At 48.3% G+C, this 24051-nt stretch overlaps 3 protein-coding genes across 3 annotated transcripts in view; all 3 read left to right on the plus strand.

Annotated features, from left to right (window-relative positions):
* LOC126942481 (zinc finger protein 44) overlaps positions 1-24051 on the plus strand; it is a 414080-nt gene that overhangs the window by 368683 nt on the left and 21346 nt on the right. The gene's annotated exons all lie outside the window — the stretch shown is intronic.
* ZNF823 (zinc finger protein 823) overlaps positions 1-24051 on the plus strand; it is a 445525-nt gene that overhangs the window by 182163 nt on the left and 239311 nt on the right. The window lies entirely within an intron of this gene.
* ZNF878 (zinc finger protein 878) lies at positions 312-22137 on the plus strand. Its single transcript, XM_050771878.1, has 6 exons — positions 312-524; positions 620-825; positions 12239-12431; positions 18271-18397; positions 18600-18660; positions 20332-22137. Exons 1-6 carry the CDS (start codon positions 312-314, stop codon positions 21650-21652), a joined length of 2121 nt encoding a protein of 706 aa, XP_050627835.1. The 3' UTR covers positions 21653-22137.

The following is a 24051-nucleotide window of genomic DNA, read 5'->3' on the forward strand; positions in this document are numbered from 1 at the left end:
AACCAATCATAGTTAGCCAAATCGCCTTGTTCAAACACTAGCCAATCATATATCTGATTTGTATAATAATCCTATGCCCACTTTTCTTAGACTATATAACACTGCTCGGAGCTCAGTGGGGGAACTCTCCTGCCCGTCTCGTTGCGGGCGAGCGAGTGAGAGTTCCAGGTTCCAACCTGTAATAAAGATCTTTGCTGCTTAGCTTTGACTCTGGACTCTGGTGGTCTTCTTCCGGGAATAAACGGTCTGGGCATAACACCCACACCCCAGGCGGGATTGCCTCCGTGACCCTCCCGTGACCCCCGCACAATATGGAGAGACTCGGGGCTGCGGGTGCCGAGCTGTCCAGAGAGGGCTCTGGGGCTGGGGCCGCGGTCCCGGCGCAGAGACGAGACAGGGCGCCCGGGGTTCCAGCTGTCGGCCTAGCCGCACCGGGCGGCGGACTGGACGGAAGGCCAAGCCGCGCCAGGGGTGCTCGGGCCCCAGACCCGGAGTCGCCGCGGGGAGGTCCGGGTCCCGGCACAGCCAGTTCCATTGGGTTCCAACCAGCCCCTGCCAACCCGCCCCATATCTCGGAACTCCCAGCGCGGGCTCACTCTCACCATTTCCTCGCTTTCAGGTAACTCCCACGTCCAGAGCAGTCACAACGCAGACCACAGAGCTACAGAAGTATGGCGATGGCAACCGGTCCCTCTCAGAGCAGGAAAAACGGGGTGCCAACCTCCCCCGGCTGGCGGAGCCAAAGACTGAGGAGAGCGGGAATACTACCCAGTTCTTCCAGCGGATAAACAGTTGGCCGGGCCCCACCCCAGCGACTCTGACTGGGTAGGGCGCCAGGCCCCGCCCCCTGCGTCCTGAGTGACAGCAGAAGTCCTGGGTAACAGGGCCACGCCCAGCAGGACCGACCGCTTCTAGCCACAGTCCAAGGTCAAGTTCCTTCTCTGCGCCGGGCTTTTTGAAAATTTGCATTTCGGCCAAACTTGCTCGTCTTAATTACTAGAAGTGTCTCTGTCAATGGTCTGTCCCTGTTTCTTCGTCCTGCACAATGTCATAAATGTGTGCAGGGAGTTCCAGACTCCAGGTTTAATAGAGGTGAAAGCAATTAAAATATTTTATTCCAAAATATATTTCTTCGGCAATTTGGAAAGGCTGCAGCTTTGCCCTTGCACAGCTGTCTTCTGGGGAGGAAATTTGCATCTATGGTGTATCTCCATTAGTGAAGCCATGCCCCCTCTCCTCTTTTCTCTTTCCCTAATCCGGGAGAAATTGAGAGTCTGACACCTTTAAAAGTCTGGAAAGCCGGGCGGGGTGGCTCACGCCTGTAATCCCAGCGCTTTGGGATACCGAGGCGGGTGGATCACCTGAGGTCAGGAGTTCGAAATCAGCCTGGCCAACATGGCGAAACCCCATCTCTACTAAAAATACAAAAATTAGCCGGGCGTGGTGGCAGCTGCCTGTTATCCCAGCTACCCAGGAGGCTGAGGCAGGAGAATCGCTGGAACCCGGGAAGCAAAGGCTGCAGTGAACCGAGATTGTGCCACTGCATTCCATCCCGGGCAACAGAGCAAGACTCCGTCTCAAAAAAAAAAAGAGGAATTTACCAAGACAGTTGTAGGTAAAAAAAGAAAAGAAAAGAAAAGAAAAAAAGGCAGATTTATTAAGGAAAGTATGAAAGTACCTTGCAAGAAGGCAACAGGCAGAACCAGAGAAGGGAGCTGGCTGCAAAGACACAAAGGTTTGCTAGAGATTTTATAGAGTGCAACTTGGGAGCTTGCATTGTTCTGTCAGCTGAAATATTTGATAAATCGAGGTTTTTGATGGTAAACAAGAAATTTGTGAGTTATGTACATTATTTGTTTAGGAGGGCTATTTGTCCCGGGCCATAAAGAAAGTGAGACCTGGCCGGACGCGGTGGTTCAAGCCTGTAATCCCAGCACTTTGGGAGGCCGAGACGGGCGGATCACGAGGTCAGGAGATCGAGACCATCCTGGCTAACATGGTGAAACCCCGTCTCTACTAAAAATACAAAAAACTAGCCGGGCGAGGTGGCGGGCGCCTGTAGTCCCAGCTACTCCGGAGGCTGAGCCAGGAGAATGGCGTAAACCCGGGAGGTGGAGCTTGCAGTGAGCTGAGATCCGGCCACTGCACTCCAGCCCGGGCTACAGAGCAAGACACCGTCTCAAAAAAAAAAAAAAGAAAAGAAAAAGAAAGTGAGACCTATGGCCAGGCACAGTGGCTCATGCCTGTAATCCCAGCACTTTGGGAGACCAAGGCAGGCAGATCACCTGAGGTCAGGAGTTCAAGACCCGCTGGCCAACATGGCAAAACCCAGTCTCCACCAAAAAATACAGAAATTAGCCGGGACTGGTGGCAGGTGCCTGTAATCCCAGCTACTCTGGAGGCTGAGGCAGGAGAATTACTTGAACCTGGGAGGCGGAGGTTGCAGTGAGCGAGATGCTGAGATTGAGTCATTGCACTCCAGCCTGGGTGACAAAGTGAGATTCCATCTCAAAAAACAAAATAAATGTTTTTCTGGACTTTGAAAAACAAAAGAATTAGCAATATTTTAAACAAAAAGCTATAAAAAGATTATTTCAGTCTTCCTTAGTTCAGTCTATGTAATAAACTTCTGCTCAACATTTATGAACACATTAGTACTTGACAGGAGTCTTATAGTTTTAAAATTATTTTTATTTTTTTGTTTCTCGTCCACCTGGGTTTTTTTTTTTTTTGTTTTTTTGTTTGTTTGTTTGTTTGTTTTTTGAGACGGAGTCTCGCTCTGTCACCCAGGCTGGAGTGCAGTGGCCGGATCTCAGCTCACTGCAAGCTCCGCCTCCCGGGTTCACACCATTCTCCTGCCTCAGCCTCCCAAGTAGCTGGGACTACAGGCGCCTGCCACCTCGCCCGGCTAAGTTTTTGTATTTTTAGTAGAGACGGGGTTTCACTGTGTTACCCAGGATGGTCTCGATCTCCTGACCTCGTGATCCGCCCGTCTCGGCCTCCCAAAGTGCTGGGATTACAGGCTTGAGCCACCACGCCCGGCCTGGGTTTTTTTTATTATTATTTTAATGCTACAATTTCTAAAGTTATCAGAAACTTGCCTACAATTTCTAAAGTTAACAGAAATAGCACCTGTTAAAGTCCTATAGCTGATTATAAAACTAACTTAAAAATAATCGAACTAGGCTGGGCGCAGTGGCTAATGCCTGTAATCCCAGTACTTTGGGAGGCTGAGGCTGGCACATCACCTGAGGTTGGGAGTTCGAGACCAGCCTGACCAACATGCAGAAACCCTGTTTCTACTAAAAATACAAAATTAACCAGGCGTGGTGGTGCATACCTATAATCCCAGCTACTCAGGAGGCTGAGGCAGGAGAATCACTTGGACCTGGGAGGCAGAAGTTGCAGTGAGCCAAGATCGCGCCATTGCACTCCAGCCTGGGTGGTGGAGCAACTCTGTCTCAAAAAAAAAAAAAAAAATAAATAAATAATAATTAAACCGAAACCAGTTGTAGATGACAAATCTTAGAACATCTATTGTTTGTTTTTGTTGTTTTTGTTTGTTTGTTTGTTTGTTTTTGGAGACGGAGTCTCGCTCTGCTGCCCAGGCTGGAGTGCAGTGGCCGGATCTCAGCTCACTGCAAGCTCCGCCTCCCGGGTTTACGCCATTCTCCTGCCTCAGCCTCCCCAGTAGCTGGGAGTACAGGCGCCCACCACCTCGCCCGGCTAGTTTTTTGTATTTTTTAGTAGAGACGGGGTTTCACCATGTTAGCCAGGATGGTCTCGATCTCCTGACCTCGTGATCCGCCCGTCTCGGCCTCCCAAAGTGCTGGGATTACAGGCTTGAGCCACCGCGCCCGGCCTTGTTTTGTTTTGTTTTGTTTGTTTTTGAGACAGAGTCTCACTCTGTTGCCAGTCTGGAGTGCAGTGGCACAATCTTGGCTCACTGCAACCTCAGCCTCCTGGGTTCAAGCAATTCTCCTGCCACAGCCTCCTGAGTAGTTGGGATTACGGGTATGTACCACCACACCCAGTTAATTTTTTGTATTTTTAGTAGAGACGGGGTTTCACCATTTTGGCCAGGCTGGTCTTGAACCCCTGACTTCATGATCCACCCACCTTGGCCTCCCAAAGTGCTGGGATTACAGCACTTTGAGCCACCGCACCCGGCCAAGAACATCCATTGTTAAGGTCTGGTCATTTATGTGACACACAATAATTTAACATAAAAGTTATAATTATTACTGATGTTAAACTCAATTCATTTTTTTTTTTTTAGGTGGAGTCTCGCTCTATTGCCCAGGCTGGAGTGTGGTGGCACAATCTCAGCTCACTGCAACCTCCACCTCCCGGGTTCATGCAAGTCTCCTGCTTCAACCTCCCGAGTTGCTGGGACTACAGGCACATGCAGCCAAGCCTGGCTTATTTTTTTGTATCTTTAGTAGAGATGGGGTTTCACCGTGTTGCCCAGGCTGGTTTTGAACTCCTGACCTCAGGTGATCTGGCAGCCTCGGCCTCCCAAAGTGCTAGGATTACAGGCATGAGGCACCGCTCCTGGCGTGAGACTTTACTTCTCTAATAAACTTGCTTTCTCTTTACTCTAAGGACCCACCCTGAGTTCTTTCATGAGAACCAAGAACTCTCTGGAGGTCTGAATTAGAACCCCTTTCTGGTAACAGCCTCAAGATGGTATATAAGCTTTTCTGTCTTATTGTTGGGTGGGTCTTCTTACTAAAGGCAGCCCTGTATACATGTTAAATAAGTTCATATGCCTTTTCTCATATTAATCAGCTTTATGTCAATGATATTTTAGCAAATATTTTGGGGGTCAAGAGCCTATTGCCCCATCAAAGCCATCCCCTTGCCTCAGAGCAGGAGGGGAGCCCAGATGAGGCCAGGCAAGACTACATCAGGAGGGAGAGACAGATGTTCTGCAGGGCAAGATAATTTGGAATGAGGCAAGGCCAAGGCGTTCTCACACCCACATTCCTCGTCACAGTGTGGAAATGCTCCCTCCTTCCAGAACTTTATTTTCACCATCAGGAAACTCTCACCTGGGGTGAGTTTAAGTTTGTGACCTAAATAAACTGCTAACTTCATAAACTCTTTCTCAACATCCCAAACAATTCTGTCTCTGAGCCTGACTTACCACACATTTTTTTTTGGAGACAGAGTCTCACTGTCACCCAGGCTTAAGTGTGGTGGTGCGATCACAGCTCACTGCAGCCTCCAGGGCTCAATCGTTCCTCCCACCTCAGCCTCCTGAGTAGCTGGGGATACATACATGCATCACCACACCCAGCTAAATTTTGTATTTTTTGTAGTGATGGGGTGTCACCATGTTGCCCAGGCTGATCTTGAACTCCGGTGCTCAACCTAATCACCCACCTCGCTCTCCCAAAGTGTTGGGATTAGAGACAAGAGCCAGGGTGCCTGGACACATTTTCTTTATATATACAAATTACAATATGACCCTAGTGACCCTACACATATCAAAACCAAAGCACTGTCCAGAAAATGGCTCCAGGCTCCAGACATGCAAACCCAAAAAGGACAGAACCTGCCGGGGATCTGCACTAAGGTTTCCAGCCTTCCAGGCCTCTGCACCTTCTCAGAATCCACACCCATTCTACAGCTGCTCTGCGCAGCTGGATATCACCTACAGGGGAGGGAGGGCTGCCTGGGAAGCCCTCAGGGGAGCTCCATTTTCTTCCCTTTGCAGGTTCCAGGCTGGCCTCAGCGTGGAGTCACTGGCCTCAGGCTTTGCTGCCCCACTGCAGGTTATTCACCTGCATTTCACCTCCATGATCAGACAAAAAGATCTTCAATCTCATCTTTTAAAAACAAGAAACCAACAGAGTCCCTGCTTTCCTCCTGTGTGTATATGTAAAGAAGGAAAATTCTAGGAAAATGTAAATGCATTAAAAGACTTCTAGGCTGGGCATGGTGGCTTGCGCCCATAATTCTATCGGTTTGGGAGGCTGAGGCCAGAGGATCACTTGAACTCAGGAGTTCAAGAAATGCCTGGGCAAAATAGTGAGCCCACATCTCTATTAATTAAAAAAAAAATTTCCAGATCATGGTGGTGGAGGCAATGGCCACTGAGGAACCCACGGTCTGGACACAATGGCACTGGCTGGACATAATGGGGGGCAGGAAGAAAGCAAAGACAGGGAGTAGGGTGTGCGAGAGGCCGAGGGGAGGGATAGCACACATTTTTCAGAGAAAACGAGGATGCTAGCACTGTTTTGCCTGACTCTTTGGGCAGTCTGTAATAAGTTGTGGGGGAAGCCGGGTGCAGTGGTTCACGCCTGTAATCCAGCACTTTGGGAGAGTAAGGCAGGCGGATCACCTGAGGTCGGGAGTTCAAGATCAGCCTGACCAACATGGAGAAACCCCGTCTCTGCTAAAAATACAAAAATTAGCCGGGCGTGGTGGTGCATGCCTGTAATCCCAGATACTTGGGAGGCTGAGGCAGGAGAATCGCTTGAACCCAGGAGGCGGAGGTTTTGGTGAGCCGAAATCGTGCCATTGCACTCCAGCCTGGACAACAAAAGCAAAAACTCTGTCTCAAAAAAAAAAAGTTGTGGAGGAATCCTGTCTGGGAAACTCACCCACGATGTTTGTGTCACATTAGGGAGAAGACTCCAAGGGGGAGTTTCCACTCTTACTTCAACCATTGTATTTAATTATTTTTCTAGAGAGGACACGCTCATGGCATGATTTGTGTTTCTTTGGGAATACCATTAAAAACCTAGGCCCGGCGCGGTGGCTCACACCTGTAATCTCAGCACTTTGGGCTGCCCAGGCGGGCAGATCACTGAGGCCAGGAGTTGGAGGCCACCATGGTGAAACCCAGTCTCTACTAAAAATACAAAAATTAGCTAGGCATGGGACGGGCGCGGTGGCTGACGCCTGTAATCCCAGCACTTTGGGAGGCTGAGGTGGGCAGATCACGAGGTCAGGAGATTGAGACCATCCTGGCTAACACGGTGAAACCCCGTCTCTACTAAAAATACAAAAAATTAGCCGGGTGTGGTGGCAGGCGCCTGTAGTCCCAGCTACTTGGGAGGCTGAGGCGGGAGAATGCCATGAACCCGGGAGGCGGAGCTTGCAGTGAGCCGAGATCGCGCCACTGCACTCCAGCCTGGGCTACAGAGCAAGACTCCTGTCTCAAAAAAAAAAAAAAAAAAAAGAAAACAATTAGCCAGGCGTGGTGGTGCATGGCTGTAATGTCAGTTACCCAAGAGGCTGAGTGAGGCACAAGAATCACTTGAACCGGAGAGGTGGAGGTTGCAGTGAGCCAAGATCACGCCACTGCACTCCAGCCTGGGTGACAGAGCAAGCCTCCATCTCAAAAAAAAAAAAAAAAAAAAAAAAAAAAAAAAGCAAGCAACTCTCTTCTTTCTCAGTTCATCTGCATCTGGTTATTGAGCACAGAGAATAAGCAGCCCAATCCTCGGTTTGGTCTGGGAACAAGGGTGCAAGGAAAGCAGGTAGGGTTCAGGCCAAGACCAAAATGAGAGAAGGAAATATGACCTGCAGAGGGTTTGGGGTTGTGAAAATAAGTCTGAGCAAGGAAGAACTGAGCCCATTTCTTTGAAGTGTGTGTTTTCCAGAATGGCCATTCCCTGCTTCTCACTTTCATAAACTCACAACCGAATTCTGATCTTTTGCACAATGCGAGGCTGACAGGGCACACACCCACATACCCACCACCCACTGACTAAGCCTCCCTGGCCCCCTTCATTCTCCTCCTGGGCTGCACACCCCTTCCGACCCCCTTTCCTCCCCTACCGTCCCCTCCTCTCCCCTGCCCTTCCTTCCCTTTCCCTTCCCTTCCTTTTTCCTTCCTTTCTTTTCTTTCTGATGGAGTCTCCTTCTGTCACCCAGGATGGAGTGCAGTGGTGCCATCTCGGTTCACTGCAACCTCCACCTCTCAGGTTCAAGCTATTCACCTGGCAAATTTTTTTGTTTTGTTTTTTGTTTTTTGTTTTTTGAGACGGAGTTTCACTCTTGTTGCCCAGGCTGGAGTGCAGTGACGCGATCTCGGCTCACCACAATCTCTGCCTTCCGGGTTCAAGCGATTCTCCTTCCTCAGCTCCCCAAGTAGCTGGGACTACAGGCGCTTGCCACCACGCCTAGCTAATTTTTTGTATTTTTAGTAGAGACAAGGTTTCACTATGTTGGCCAGGCTGCTGGTCTCGAACTCCTGACCTCGTGATCTGCCTACTTTGGCCTCCCAAAGTGCTGGGATTACAGGCATCAGCCACTGCGCTCGGCCATTTTTTTTTTTTTTGTATTTTTAATACATGGTTTCACCATATTGCCCAGGCTAGTCTCCAGCTCTTGACCTCAAGTGATCTGCCTGCCTCAGCCTCCCAAAGTGCTGGGATTACAGGCATGAGCCACCGCACCCAGCCTGTTTTTCCTTGTCATACATAACACACAGGAGGCCGGGCGCAGTGGCTTAAGCCTGTAATTCCAGCACTTTGGGAGGCCCAGGCGGGCGGATCACGAGGTCAGGAGATCGAGACCATCCTGGCTAACACGGTGAAACCCTGTCTCTACTAAAAAAAAAATACAAAAAAATTAGCCGGGCTTGGTGGCGGGCGCCTGTAGTCCCAGCTACTCCGGAGGCAGAGGCTGGAGAATGGCGTGAACCCGGGAGGCGCAGCTTGCAGTGAGCCGAGATCGCGCCACTGCACTCCTGCCTGGGGGACTGAGCGAGACTCAGTCTCAAAACAAACAAACAAACAAAAAACGCCACAGGAGGAAGGCAGAGACGCTGCTGGTGTCTTACAAACTGGGATTGAGGGTGTTTGTCTCTAGCAACTGAATAACGGGGTGAGAAGCGGTTAAATCACCTGCAGGGGGCAGCAGAGCCCGAGGCCAATGACGCCCCGCTGAGGCCAGTCTGGAGTTTGCAAAAGGAGGGAAAGGGAGCTCCCCTGGGGGCTTCCGCAGAAGCCGGACCCTCCTTGAAGGTGGCCTCCAGCTCCAGAAGGAGTGTGGATTCTAGGAAGTTGCAGAGACCTGGAAGGCAGAAGACCAACGTGCAGATGCGTTTGTGGATTCTGTCCTATCTGGGGTTGTACCTCTGAAGCCTGGAGCTATTTTCTGAGCAGTGTTTTGGTTTTGGCATGCACAGGGTCGCTGGGGACAGACTGTAATTTATATATATGAAGAAAATCTGTGAAGGTCAGGCTCAGAGAACAAATTAGGTTGTGTTATGAACAAAGGGTTTCTAAAGTTGACTTTATTTATAAAGTCAGAATGTCAGAGTGTTTGAACCGGAGTGAATTCATCTTGTGTTATGAGCGTCCATGTGAAGAGACCACCAAATAGGCTTTGTGTGAGCAATAAAGCTTTTTAATCACCTGGGTGCAGGTGGGCTGAGTCCGAAAAGAGAGTCAGGGAAGGGAGATAAGGATGGGACCGTTTTATAGGATTTGGGTAGGTAAAGGAAAATTACAGTCAAAGGGGGGTTGTTCTCTGGCAGGCAGGAGTGGGGGTCACAAGGTGCTGGGGGGGGAGCTTTTTGAGCCAGGATGAGCCACGAAAGGGAATTTCACAAGGTAATGTCATTACTTAAGGCAAGGACCCGCCATTTTCACTTCTTTTGTGGTGGAATGTCATCAGTTAAGGTGGGGCAGGGCATTTTCACTTCTTTTGTGATTCTTCAGTTACTTCAGGCCATCTGGGTGTATACGTGCAAGTCACAGGGGATGCGATGGCTTGACTTGGGCTCAGAGGCCTGACATCTTGAATAGAGGCTGGGTAAAATAAGGGTGAGACCTACTGGGCTGCACTTGCAGGTGGTTAGGCATTCTTAGTCACAGGATGAGCTAGGAGGATGGCAGGACTGGTATCACAAGATACAGGTCATAAAGACCCCACTGATAAAACAGAATGCCCACCAAAACCAAGATGGCGATGAAAGTGACCTCTGCCACCCTGGGCAACACGGTGATACCCCATCTCTACGAAAAATACAAAAATTAGCTGGTTGTCATGGCCTGCGCCTGTAGTCTCAGCTACTCGGGAGGCTGAGCTGGGAGGATTGCTTGAGCCCGGGAGGCAGAGGCTGCAGGAAGGCAGAGAGGCTGCAGTGAGCTATGATTGTCCTGCTGCACTCCAGCCTGGGTGAGGGAGTGAAACTGTCTCAAAAAAAAAAAAAAAAAAAAAAAAAGAAAAGAAAAGAAAGTGACCTCGTGTGGTCCTCACTGCTTATTATACACTAATTATAATGCATTAACATGCTAACAGACACTCCCGCCAGTGCCATGACACTTTACAAATACCATGGCAATGTCCAGATGTTACCCTATGTGGTATAACAAGGGGTAGGAACCTTCAGTTCTGGGAATTGTCTGCCCCTTTTCCAGAACACTCATGAATAATCCACCCCTTGTTTAGCACATAATCAGGAAATAACTATAAATATACTCTGTCAAGCAGACCATGCTGCTGCTCTGCCTATGGAGTAGCCATTCTTTTGTTTTACTCTCTAATAAACTTGCTTTTACTTTATGGACTCACCCTGAATTAGTTCTTGCATGAGATCCAAGAACTCTCTTTTGGGGTCTAGATTGGTACCCCTTTCCGGTAATAAGATGAAACCGACTCCAGGTGAGAGTTTCCTGCTAATGAAAACGAAGGTGTGGAGAGGAGGGAGAGTTTCCACACTGTGAGGAGAAGATGGGTGTATGTGAGGAAGCCTTGGCCATGCCTCATCCCAATTCCTGCCCCACTGCAGGATATCTGTCTCTCCCTCCTGGAACAGGCATGCTTGACCTGTTTCCCCTCCTGCCCTGAGACAAGGGGATGGCTTTGTGGGGGTCATAGACTCTTGGTGTCCTAAAGGTTTGCTGAAAACTAATTGATCTGAGGCAGATTGATTAATAGAAAAGAAGGCATGCAAATGTATTTAACATGTATACATGGGAACCTTCAGAATGAAGACCCACCCAGCTATAAAAAAGAAGATTATATAGCAACCTGAGGTCAGTAAATTAGGTTTAGTAGCAAGACAGCTTAGCAGAGTGAGAAAGGAAGAGGCTTGGCTAGAAAATTAGCCAGCCACCAAACCTGGCTAATTTTTGTACTTTTAGTAGAAATGGGGTTTCTTCATGTTGGCCAGGCTGGTCTCGAACTCCTGACCTCAAGTGATCCACCCGCCTCGGCCTCCCAAAGTGATGGGATTACAGGCATGAGCTACCACACCTGGCCCTAATCTATTTACTTATCTTTATCTTTTTAGTAGAGACTTGGTCTCACCACGCCCGGCCACTTTTTTTTTTTTTTTTTTTTCTTTGAGACAGAGTTTCGCTCTTTTTGCCCAGGCTGGAGTGCAATGGCGCGATCTCGGCTCACCGCAACCTCCGCCTCCCGGGTTCAAGCGATTCTCCTGCCTCAGCCTCCCCAGTAGCTGGGATTACAGGCATGCGCCACCACCCCGGCTAATTTTGTATTTTTAGTAGAGACGGGGTTTCTCCATGTTGGTCAGGTTGGTCTTGAACTCCCGACCTCAGGTGATCCACCTGCCTCGGCCTCCCAAAGTGCTGGGATTACAGGCGTGAGCCACTGTGCCCGGCTACCGGCCACTTTTTAAATTTTTAAATAATAAAGACAGGGATCAGCCAGGCGAGCAGGGACAGCTCACCGAGTGAGGAAGACGACAGTGCCCCTTCTAGCAATTCGCAGCAAGTTTGGTCGAAGACAAATATTTTATTTTATCTTTTTTTTTTTTTTTTGAGACAGAGTCTCACTCAGTCGCCCAGGCGCGAGTACAGTGGTGCGATCTTGGCTCACTGCAAGCTCTGCCTCCCAGGTTCACGCCATTCTCCTGCCTCAGCCTCCCGAGTAGCTGGGACTACAGGCGCTCGCCACCACGCCCACCTAATTTTTTTTTTGTATTTTTAGTAGAGATGGGGGTTTCACCATGTTAGCCAGGATGGTCTCGATCTCCTGACCTCGTGATCCGCCCGCCTCGGCCTCCCAAAGTGCTGGGATTATAGGAGTGAGCCACCGCGTCGGGCCAGCCCAAGGCAAATATTCAAAGTAAAGGTGGGAGGGAGGTACCGAGCTGACCTTGGAAAGTGTGGCCAGAACCGGTCACTTTGGCTCTGCAGCGCCAGGTTACCCAGGGCTTCTGCCGTCACTCAGGGAAGGGGGCGGAGTCTAGACCCCTATCCAATCAGGGGCGCTAGGGCGGGGCCCTGCCACTGTCCTCCAGGGAAGGGGAGATTGCATTCCCGCTCGCTTCACTCCGAGAGCTGTTCGCGCCTGTTAAGGTGTGGGTCTTTCCTGCTCTGAGAGGGACCAGTTACTTCCGCCGTAGCTGCTGTTGCTCTGTCGACTGCAAGGTGAGCTGCACTATTCGCGGGACCTTTAGAGAGGACGCCGGGATACCTCGAAGCGCGGAAATGGTGAGCACGCTGGGCTGGGGGGTCCCAAGGCGAAAGGAGGGGCGGGGTGGAACCGAGAGGAACCCGCTGTGGCGGGGCCCAGGCTTCCCTGCAGCGACGCTGGGGTCCGGTCACAGTCCCCCTGGCGCAGCTCGGTCCTCCGTCCCCTCGGCCGCTGGGTGGGGCTGGGCCGGCAGCCGGGACCCCGGGCGTCCTGTCAGGTCCCTGCGCGGCAACTGCGGTCCCAGCCCCGGCCCCGGCTCCCTCTCTGAGCAGCTCCGCGCCCGCAGCCCCGCGTCTCCCGTGGTTCAGGGACCACGGAAGGGTCATGGGGGGATCCCGCCTCGGGTGTGGGGTTCGTGTGGGAGGAGCGGTGGCCTGTGGGGTCCCCAGTTCCTTTTTTTCTCCAGTTAAAAATTAAACGGAGGCACTGTTAAAAAATGAGAGTTTATTTTAGCAAACAGCGATTAATGAATGAGAAACTCCCAGTCCTGGCTTGTGATTTGGTAACGGAAAAACCCAAACCGTGTAGAATAAGTTTATTCTGAGCCGAATAGGAGAGACCTCGGCCGAGGGAAACACAACCCCATGAAGCCCGGAGTAAGCGGTCCCGAGGCAGCTCATGACAGTTTTTTTTTTTTTTTTTTTGAGACGGAGTCTCGCTCTGTAGCCCAGGCTGGAGTGCAGTGGCCGGATCTCAGCTCACTGCAAGCTCCGCCTCCCGGGTTCACGCCATTCTCCGGCCTCAGCCTCCCGAGTAGCTGGGACTACAGGCGCCCGCCACCTCGCCCGGCTAGTTTTTTTTTTTTGTATTTCTTAATAGAGACGGGGTTTCACCGTGTTAGCCAGGATGGTCTCGATCTTCTGACCTCGTGATCCGCCCGTCTCGGCCTCCCAAAGTGCTGGGATTACAGGCTTGAGCCACCGCGCCCGGCCGACAGTTTGGTTTTATTCATTTCAGGGAGACAGGAATTGCAGGAGAATGATGAATCAGTGCCGGGAAGGTGTAAGTTACTTTGGCCGAAAGGCGGGACACATGGAGGCGGGGTTAGAAGGCACAGGTGGTGGAGGGATTCTGTAGGTGGCGGTGGATGGAGAGTGTGTGAAGCTTTGTCTAAAATTTGGAGGCTGTAGGAAGGAGGGCTGTTATCTGCCGCGTTACTCCATCCCAGTCCCTGCTCCCTTCCCCAGAAGACCTGTTTTTGTTTACCAGATTTTATTTTTTTGAGACGGAGTCTCGCTCTGTCGCCCCAGGCTGAAGTGCAGTGGCGCCATCTCGGCTCACTGCAACCTCCGCCTCCCGGGTTCAAGCGATTCTCCTGCCTCAGCCTCCCGAGTAGCTGGGACTACAGGCGCCAGCCACCACGCCCAGCTAATTTTTGTATTTTCAGTAGAGACGGGTTTCACCATATTGGCCAGGCTGGTCTCGAACTCCTCGTGACCTTGTGATCCGCCCACCTTGGTCTCCCAAGGAACTGGGATTACAGGCGTGTGCACCGCGCCCGGCCAATTTTTGTAGTTTTAGTAGAGACGGAGTTTCATGATATTGGCTAGGCTGGTCTCTGCCACGTGATTCCATCCCAGTCCCTGCTCCCTTCCCCAGAAGACCTGTTTTTGTTTTACCAGATTTTATTTTTTTGAGACGGAGTCTCGCCCTGTTGCCCCAGGCTGGAGGGCAGTGGCGCAGTCTCCGGCTCACTGCAACCTCTGCCTCCCGGGTACAAGGGATTGTCCTGTATCAGATTACAGGCGTGAGCCACCGTGCCCGCCCCAGGCCTTTAAAAATTTTCTTTGCAAGAGGTTTTCATTTCTTTTCGTATTTAAAAAAGTGAATTTAACATTTCCAGCTTCAGAAGATGTGATGGCCATGGAGTCTTTGTGTGAGAAAAGTAAGAGGGAAGTTAGTCTATAATGAAATCAATCCTTAAGAGGGAAGGGGTCTTTCATGACTTGCTTCAGTCATTTAAAATGTGTTACAAAACAATATAGGTAAGAAAGAAAGCTAATCTGTAATCAGGGAATGGACCCTTCTCCGGCTGGCTCTGTTACCACTGCCTGTGAGGTGTCTCAACCCTAGAATCGCATTCCTTTAAACCTCAAGATAATTTAGAGTTCCAGCAGCTTAAATGTTTGAATCACCTATTTTCACAGTCTGTACAGGTGAAACTTTTGGTTATGTAATCAGAGATTAATTGCCTGGTTAAGCCTAAATTTCATTTCCCTATAAATTAATCTTTAGTGATATTGTTTCCTCAGGCCACAGATTAGAAATTTATGTGAATTGGATTTGAATTTGACTTCAGTATGCTTGTGGAGGGTCTTAGTGTTCTATAGCCAGTTCAGTTTAATTGCTTCTTATTTATTTATTTATTTATTTTTGAGACAGAGTCTCTTTCTGTCGCCCAGGCTGGAGTGCAGTGGCCCAATCTCGGCTCACTGCAACCTCCGCCTCCCGGGTTCAAGCGATTATCCTGCTTCAGCCTCCCAAGTAGCTGGGACTACAGATGCACGCCACCATACCTGGCTAATTTTTGTATTTTTAGTAGAGACAGCGTTTCACCATGTTGGCCAGGCTGGTCTCAAACTCCTGATCGCAGGTGATCTGCCTGCTTTGGCCTCCCACAGTGCTGGGATTACAGGCATGAGCCACCGCACCTGGCCAAAATTGGATGTTTTAAAATTGGATGCCATGTCAGTAAGAACATAAATACTCAGGAACACCACCCAGGAAAATGAATAATCCTTGGGCAGTTCTGGCGTGTTTCTTTGATGTCACTTAACTGTGACACACAAAGGTGGTCAAAGTTTTGATTCTGTTGGTTATTCTTTTTTTTCCTTTTTTTTTTTTTTTTTTTTTTTTTTGAGTCAGAGTTTCGCTCTTGTTGCCCAAGCTGGGGTGCAATGGCGTGATCTCAGCTCACTGCAACCTCCACCTCCTGGGTTCAAGCGATTCTCCTGCCTTGGCCTCCCGAGTAGCTGGGATTATAGGCATGTGCCACCACGCCTGGCTAATTTTTGTATTTTTAGTAGAGACGGGGTTTCACTAGGTTAGCCAAGCTGGTCTTGAACTCCTGACCTCATGCTCCAACTGCCTTGGCTTCCCAAAGTGCTGGGATTACAGGCGTGAACCACTGTGCCTGGCCTGTTATTATTATTATTTTTCTTTCTTTTTTTTTTTTCTGAGAGGGAGTCTCGCTCTGTCACTCAGGCTGGAGTGCAGTGGCACCATCTCTGCTCACTACAACTTCTATCTACCAGGTCCAAGCGGTTCTCCTTCCTCAGCCTCCCAAGTAGCTGGGATTACAGACACCTGCCACCACGCCTGGCTAATTTTTGTATTTTTAGTAGAGATGGGGTTTTACCACTTTGGCTGGGCTGTTCTTGAACTCCTGACCTTAGGTGATCCATCTCCCAAAGTGCTGGAATTACACACATGAGCCACCTCACCCAGCCTTCTTTTTGTTATTCTTTGTAGCTGCATTATCTTTGTTCTTTCTTTCTTTCTTTTTTTTGAGATGGAGCTCCCTCTGTCACCCAGGCTGGAGTGCAGTGGCATGATTTCAGCTCACTGCAACGTCTGCCTGCTGGGTTCAAGTGATTCTCCTGCCTCAGCTTCCTGAGTAGCTGGGCTGCAGGTGCCTGCCACCACACCCAGCTACTTTTTGTATTTTTGTGGAGACGGGGTTTCACCATATTGGCCAGGCTGGTCTCGAACTCCTGACTCTGTGCTTCGTGATCCACCCACCTCAGCCTCCCAAAGTGCTGAGCCACTGCGCCCAGCCTTTTTTTTTGAGACAGTCTTGCTCTGTCGCCTAGGCTGGAGTGCAGTGTGTGATCTTGGCTCACTGCTATCTCCACCTCACAGGTTCAAGTGATTCTCCTGCCTCGGCCTCCCGCGTAGCTGGGATCACAAGCGCCCACCACCAAGCCCAGCTGATTTTTGTATTTTTAGTAGAGACGGGGTTTCACCAGGTTGGCCAGGCTGGTCTCGAACTCCTGACCTCAGATGATCCACCCACGTCCACCTCCTAAAGTGCTGGGATTACAGGCATGAGCCACCTCGCCCAGCCTGCCATATTTTCTATTATCACAAAGTAGAATTTTGGCTGTTTGAAGTTTCCAGTAACTTGGTGTTGCAATTAATGTACCTTTCATGTTATACCAAAAGGGTTTGTTTCTGACTTTTTGCCTCATTCTGTTGCAAACATGCCACTGTGTTGAGTCATGGGTCGCCCAGTTTACTTATGCATTTCACTACTTAATGGGTTTTGGGTTTAGTTTAGTTTTTGACCTTGGTGACAATGTCATGGTTGGTTTTTTTTTTTTTTTTGCCATATGAAAATGCAACATAAATTTCTCACATGTTGGGGGAAAGGTCACTGGGTTGTAGATTATGGATAAATTCCAATGTAAAAGATAATGCCAGTAGAGTGTATGTACGGATCAACCATCTAGCCTTTCATGTGTGTGTCTTTATTTTTGTGGTTTACCAACACTTGGGATTATCTATTAGTAGAGACGGGGTTTCACCATATTGATCAGGCTGGTCTTGAACTCCTGACCTCAGGTGATCCACCTGCCTTGACCTCCCAAAGTGCTGGAATTACAGGCATGAGCCACTGTGCCAAGCCCAGTTTAGGTTTTTCTATTCACGTACAGTTTCCCAGAAAGGTTTCTGTTCATGAGTTTTTGTTTTAGTTATGACTCTCTTATCAATTAGATTTTTTTTTTTTTTTTTTTTTTTTTTTTTTGAGACGGAGTCATGCTCTGTCGCCCAGGCTGGAGTGCAGTGGCTGGATCTCAGCTCACTGCAAGCTCCGCCTCCCGGGTTCACGCCATTCTCCTGCCTCAGCCTCCCAAGTAGCTGGGACTACAGGCGCCCGCCACTTCGCCCGGCTAGTTTTTTGTATTTTTTAGTAGAGACGGGGTTTCACCGTGTTAGCCAGGATGGTCTCGATCTCCTGACCTCGTGATCCGCCCGTCTCGGCCTCCCAAAGTGCTGGGATTACAGGCTTGAGCCACCGCGCCCGGCCTTTTTTTTTTTTTTTTTAACCGACAGAGTTGGCTCCGTCACCCAGGCTGGAGTGCGGTGGCACGTTTTTGGCTCACTGCAACCTCTGCCTCCTGGGTTCAAGTGATTCTCCTGCTTCAGCCTCCCAAGTAGCTGGAATTACAAGAGCCCATCACTACACCTGGCTAATTTTATTATTTTTAGTAGAGATGGGGTTTTGCCATGTTGGCCAGGTTGGTCTCAAACTCCTGACCTCAGGTGATCCACCCACCTTCGCCTCCCAAGGTACTGGGATTTATAGGTGTGAGCCACCATGCCCAGCCAGACTCTCTTATCAGTTGGATTAATAAAGCCCCTTGCAAAATCCATTTTTTTTTTTTGTTTTTGGCTTCTGCTACTGGAATCAGAACAAAACCCACTTTCTAGTCATCACAAAGGTTAAACTTTGTGAACAGGCATTTTCAAGAATATGCAGCCTTAGGGCTGCTAATGTTAACTTTGTTTTGCTCATGAATTCAAAGGAGTTTGTTATGACAGGTGCTGCAGATCCATACTTCAGACATTAAGGGCAGTCCAGGCAGCACGCCTTTCTCCCTGGACTCACCAGAAACACACATTTTCCTATTCTGCTGTTGCTTTACCCCATCCAGAGTTCAATTCTAGCATCAAAATTGTTTTCTGTAAAAAAAGTGAGTGTAGATGGAGAGTAAGGGGTCTGATGACCAAGTCATGGAATAAATGTTTGGAGTCCACACGCCATAGCATCCTGAGAACTTCCTAGGAACAGGGTGTAGGAACCCAGTGCTGTCAGCCTCACTCATCCTCCTGTCTACATGTGGGATATTTCAGGATTTGGTGGCCTTTGAGGATGTGGCTGTGAACTTCACCCAGGAGGAGTGGGCTTTGCTGGATCCTTCCCAGAAAAATCTCTACAGGGAAGTGATGCAGGAAACCTTGAGGAACCTGGCCTCCATAGGTAAGAATGACAGTATTACTTCCCTTAGTGAATTAAAAAACAGGTGTTTCTAGCTCATCAGTGCTGTTGAGTGATTTGGAATATGGTCAGGGAATACTTTGAATAAATAAGGCACAGGTGCAATGAGCCATGGACATAGAATCAAGTAACCTTTTTTATAATTTTATACTAATTCAGGACTTTTTCTGGGTTCGCATTTTAGGAAAAAAGTGGAACAACCAGTACATTGAAGATGAGCACCAAAATCCTAGGAGAAACCTAAGGTAACTGGCACTTACAAGAGAAAATAATGTCTCTGTAGATGATCTTAGAATGGAAGAAAGTGTTAAAAAGAAGCAAGCATAAGAAATAAACCTAGTTCCAATGTATTTATTCTTAGAAAAGCTTCCCTAGAAACATATAAAGTGTGACATGGCTTATATGTATAATCCAGCCCTTTTGGAGGTCAGGATGGAAGATCACTTGAACCTGGGAGTTTGAAGTTGCACTGATTCATGATGGCATCACTGGAGGGCAGCCTGGGCCACAGGGTGAGACCCTGACTCAAAAACAAACAGACAAAGACAGTATTTATAAAATAATTTACTTTAAAATAGCATTTAAAAGCCGGACATGGTGGCTGACACCTGAAATCCCAGCACTTTGGAAGGCTGAGGTAGGTGGATCATGAGGTCAAGAGATCAAGACCATCCTGGCCATCATGATGAAACCCCGTCTCTACTAAAAATACAAAAAATTAGCTGGGCATGGTGGTGTGTGCCTGTAGTCTCTTGGGAGGCTGAGGCAGGAGGATCGCTTGAACCTGGGAGGCGGAGGTTACAGTGAGCCGAGATCACGCCACTGCACTCCAGCCTGGCAACAGAGTGAGACCTGGTCTCAAAAAAATAATAATAATGAAAATAAAGTATTTAAAATTCCTGTATCAATATTATCTTTTTTGATAAGAGATATGGCTGGGCCATCTTTTATAACATGTGCTCCATTCATGTTCAGACAGGACAGAAAGCCTACACTTTGCTGGGCATGGTATTTTTTATTATTATTATTTATTTATTTATTTTTTTTTTTTTTTTTTTTTTTTTTTTTTTTTTTTTTTTTTTTTTTTGAGACGGAGTCTCGCTCTGTCGCCCAGGCTGGAGTGCAGTGGCCGGATCTCAGCTCACTGCAAGCTCCGCCTCCCGGGTTCACGCCATTCTCCTGCCTCAGCCTCCCGAGTAGCTGGGACGCGAGTAGCTGGGACTACAGGCGCCCGCCACCGCGCCCGGCTAGTTTTTTGTATTTTTTAGTAGAGATGGGGTTTCACCGTTTTAGCCAGGATGGTCTCGATCTCCTGACCTCATGATCCGCCCGTCTCGGCCTCCCAAAGTGCTGGAATTACAGGCTTGAGCCACCGCGCCCGGCCTAGTTTTTGTTTTTTTGAGACGGAGTCTTGCTCTGTGGCCCGGGCTGGAGTGCAATGGCCGGATCTCAGCTCACTGCAAGCTCCGCCTCCCGGGTTTAAGCCATTCTCCTGCCTCAGCCTCCCGAGTAGCTGGGACTGCAGGCGCCCGCCACCTCACCCGGCTAGTTTTTTGTATTTTTTAGTAGAGATGGGGTTTCACCGTGTTAGCCAGGATGGTCTCGATCTTCTGACCTCGTGATCCGCCCGTCTCGGCCTCCCAAAGTGCTGGGATTACTGGCTTGAGCCACCGCGCCCGGCCTGATTTTGTATTTTTAATTTTTAGTAGAGACGGGGTTTCTCCATGTTGGTCAGGGTGGTCTCGAACTCCCAACCTCCAGTGATCTGCCCGCCTTGGCCTCCCAAAGTGCTGGGATTACAGGCGTGAGCCACTGCGCCTGGCTAACTGGGCACTGTTAAAAATGCAAGTGCTATACTTGCAAATGAATTAAAATTAGTGATAAACCCATTATAATGTGCTTTTCATTGTTCACAGAAGACTTATAAAAGAGAGACTCTCTGAAAGTGAAGAAAGTCATCAGCATGGAAAAGTTTTGACGCAGGTTCCAGATGACACACTGAAGAAGAAAACTCCTGGAGTAAAATCACATGAAAGCAGTGTGTGTGGAGAAATCGGCATGGGTCTTTCATCTCTTAATAGGCACCTGAAAGCCTTTAGTTATTCCAGTAGCCTTTCAATACATGGAAGAACTCACAGTGGGGAAAAGCATTATGAATGTAAGGAATGTGGGAAAGCATTCAGGTTTCCCAGTTCTGTTCGTAGACATGAAAGAATCCACTCTGCAAAAAAACCCTATGAATGTAAGCAGTGTGGGAAAGCATTATCTTATCTTATAAGCTTTCAAACACACATGAGAATGCACACTGGAGAGAGACCTCATAACTGTAACATATGTGGGAAAGCCTTTTTTTCTCCCAGTTCGTTAAAAAGACACGAGAAAAGTCACACTGGAGAGAAACGCTATAAATGCACACAATGTGGTAAAGCTTTCAATTGTCCCAGTTCCTTTCAGTATCATGAAAGGACTCACAGTGGAGAGAAACCCTATGAGTGTACACAATGTAGGAAAGCCTTCAGATCTGTCAAGTACCTGCGAGTACATGAAAGAAAACACACTGGAGAGAAACCCTATGAGTGTAAGCTGTGTGGTAAGGGCTTTATTTCTTCCACTTCCTTTCGCTATCATGAAAAGACTCACACTGGAGAGAAACCTTATGAATGTGAGAAATGTGAGAAAGCCTTCAGTTTTGTCAAGGATCTTCGAATCCATGAAAGGACACACACTGGAGAGAAACCCTTTGAATGTAAACGATGTGGGAAAACCTTCACTTCTTCTAACTCCTTTCACTATCATGAAAGGACTCACACTGGAGAGAAACCCTATGAGTGTGAGCAATGTGGGAAAGCTTTCCGATCTGCCTCAATCCTTCAAAAGCACATACGAACTCACACAGGAGAGAAACCCTATGGATGTAAGCAATGTGGGAAAGCCTTTAGAGTTGCCTCACAACTTAAAATGCATGAAAGGACTCACACAGGAGAGAAACCCTATGAGTGTAAGCAATGTGGAAAAGCCTTCATTTCTTCCAATTCCATTCGCTATCATAAAAGGACTCACACTGGAGAGAAACCTTATAAATGTAAACAATGTGGAAAAGCCTTCATTTCTTCCAACTCTTTTCTCTATCATGAAAAGATTCACACTGGAGAGAAACCCTATGAGTGTAAGCAATGTGGGAAAGCCTTTAGATCTGCCTCAGCCCTTCATAAGCATGTAAGGACTCACGCTGGCTAGAAACTCTGTGGATGTAAGCAATATGGTAAAGTCCTTAGATGGGCCTCAGAACTTCAAATGCATGGAAGGACTCACTGCAGAGACACCTGTAATCTCAGCATTTTGGGAAGCCAAGGCAGGAAGATTGCTTAAGCTGAAGAGGTCAAGACCAGCTTGGGCAACATGGTGAGACTTCATTACATAATAAAATAAAATAGGCCAGGTACAGTGACTCACACCTGTAATCCCAGCACTCTGGGAGGTGGAGGTGGGCAGATCACCTGAGGTCAAGAGTTCAAGACCAGCCTGACCAACATGGAGAAACCCCATCTCTACTAAAAATACAAAATTAGCCAGGCATGGCAGGTGCCTGTAATCCCAGCTGCTTGGGAGGCTGAGGCAGGAGAATCACTTCAACCTGGGAGGCAGAGGTTGCGGTGAGCTGAGATTGCGCCATTGCACTCTAGCCTGGGCAACAAGAGTGAAACTCTGTCTCAAAAAATAAGTAAATAAAGTGAAATATACATATTTACATTTTGTATATAAATATGCATATATATTTAAACATAACTATTTAAAATGCATAAGTAAAATATATAGGATATTTATATACATATATTTATATATGTATTTGTCTCTGTGTGTGTGTGTGTGTGTGTGTGTGTTTTGGGAGACGGTATCCCTTTGTCACCCAGGTTGAAGTGCAGTGGTACAATCATAGTTCCCTGTAGCCTTGAACTCTTGGGCTCAAATGATCCTCCTGCCTTAGCCTTCTGAGGAGCTATGACTACAGACAGGTACCACCATTCTTAGCTCATTTTTTATTCCTTTCATAGAGACAGGTTCTCATTCCATTGCTCAAGCTGGTTGTGAACACTAGCTGTGAGCAATCCTCCCACCTTAGTATCCAAAAGTGCTAGGATTACAGCTGTGAGCTACTCTACCTGGCTGATAAACATATTCTGAATAGTTAACTTTATGCTATCTGTGAAGGTATATATCCTGAGGATAAAACAGTTTTGATTTTAAAGAAGGAAACTACTTATTTCCTTTTTTTTTTTTTTTTTTTTTTTTTTTTTTTTTTTTGAGACGGAGTCTCGCTCTGCCACCCAGGCTGGAGTGCAGTGGCCGGATCTCAGCTCACTGCAAGCTCCGCCTCCCGGGTTCACGCCATTCTCCTGCCTCAGCCTCCCGAGTAGCTGGGACTACAGGCGCCCGCCACCTCGCCCGGCTAGTTTTTTGTATTTTTTAGTAGAGACGGGGTTTCACAGTGTCAGCCAGGATGGTCTCGATCTCCTGACCTCGTGATCCGCCCGTCTCGGCCTCCCAAAGTGCTGGGATTACAGGCTTGAGCCACCGCGCCCGGCCGAAACTACTTATTTCCTACATGAAAGAGAAAGATGTGGGAGAAAGCCTATTTCCAGCCGCGACCAGAGCCCCGGGGGTGGAGGACAGAACTGTGATCCAGTTGCCTTGCCCTGGAAAGCAAGGCATTTACACTGGGGTTTGAAGTCACGTGGAAAGTCTTTTATTGCAGGGTTCCAATCAAGGAGGACCACACAGGTATAGTCTTAAATCCTGACCTCCCCAACTGGATTGCAGGCAGGGATTTTTAGAAGCAGGAGTAAGTTTTAGGACTGTAGATGCTATACACAAAATAACAAATGAATACATGGAGATTACTCATTGGTTTATACTTGAAAGGGTGGGATATTTTAAAGCTGGGGCTTACAGGTCATAGGTAGATTTAAAGATTTCCTGATTTGCAATTGGTTAGGGAAGAACAACTTTGTTTAAAATTTGGGGGTCAGCAGAAAAACGTTACCTGGGTAGAGGAAGTGACTTCAAGTCCTTCAGGAAGAAACCTAAAACAAAGGAGGATAATTAGAGTACAGTCTTCACTTCTGCTTTATCTAGTGTCTAATTACCAGGGAATTCCTTTAGTGGGGGCCCAAGACTTTGAATGACAATTTAGAGACAAATTCAAAGGTGCTATCCTTAGCTTTTTTGCCTAGTTTGTTTTGTTTGAGACAGTCTCCATCTGTCACTTAGGCTGGAGTGCAGTGGCTTGATCACTGCTCACTGCAGCCTACATCTCCCAGGCCCATGGGATCCTCCCATCTCAGCCTCCCGAATAGCTGGGACTACAAGTGTGAGCCACCACACCCATCTAATTTCTTTTTTTTTTTTTTTTGAGACGGAGCCTCGCTCTGTCGCCCAGGCTGGAGTGCAGTGGCATGGTCTCGGCTGGGATTACAGGCATGCGTCACCACGCCCGTTTACTTTTGCATTTTTAGTAGAGATGGGGTTTCACCATATTGGCCAGACTGGTCTCAAACTCCTCACCTTGTGATCTACCTGCCTTGGCCTCCCAAAGTGCTGGGATTACAGGCATGAACCACCGCGTCTGGCCACACCCA

This window comes from Macaca thibetana, chromosome 19, assembly GCF_024542745.1.
Source record: "Macaca thibetana thibetana isolate TM-01 chromosome 19, ASM2454274v1, whole genome shotgun sequence".
Classification (NCBI taxonomy): domain Eukaryota; kingdom Metazoa; phylum Chordata; class Mammalia; order Primates; family Cercopithecidae; genus Macaca; species Macaca thibetana.

Coding starts and splice junctions, on each gene's coding strand:
- ZNF878 (XM_050771878.1), top strand. CDS start 312: ATGGAGAGACTCGGGGCTGCGGGTGCCGAGCTGTCCAGAGAGGGCTCT. Junction 826..12,238: donor ACCCCAGCGACTCTGACTGG/GTAGGGCGCCAG, acceptor ACTGTCCTCCAG/GGAAGGGGAGATTGCATTCC. Junction 18,661..20,331: donor AATCCTAGGAGAAACCTAAG/GTAACTGGCACT, acceptor CATTGTTCACAG/AAGACTTATAAAAGAGAGAC.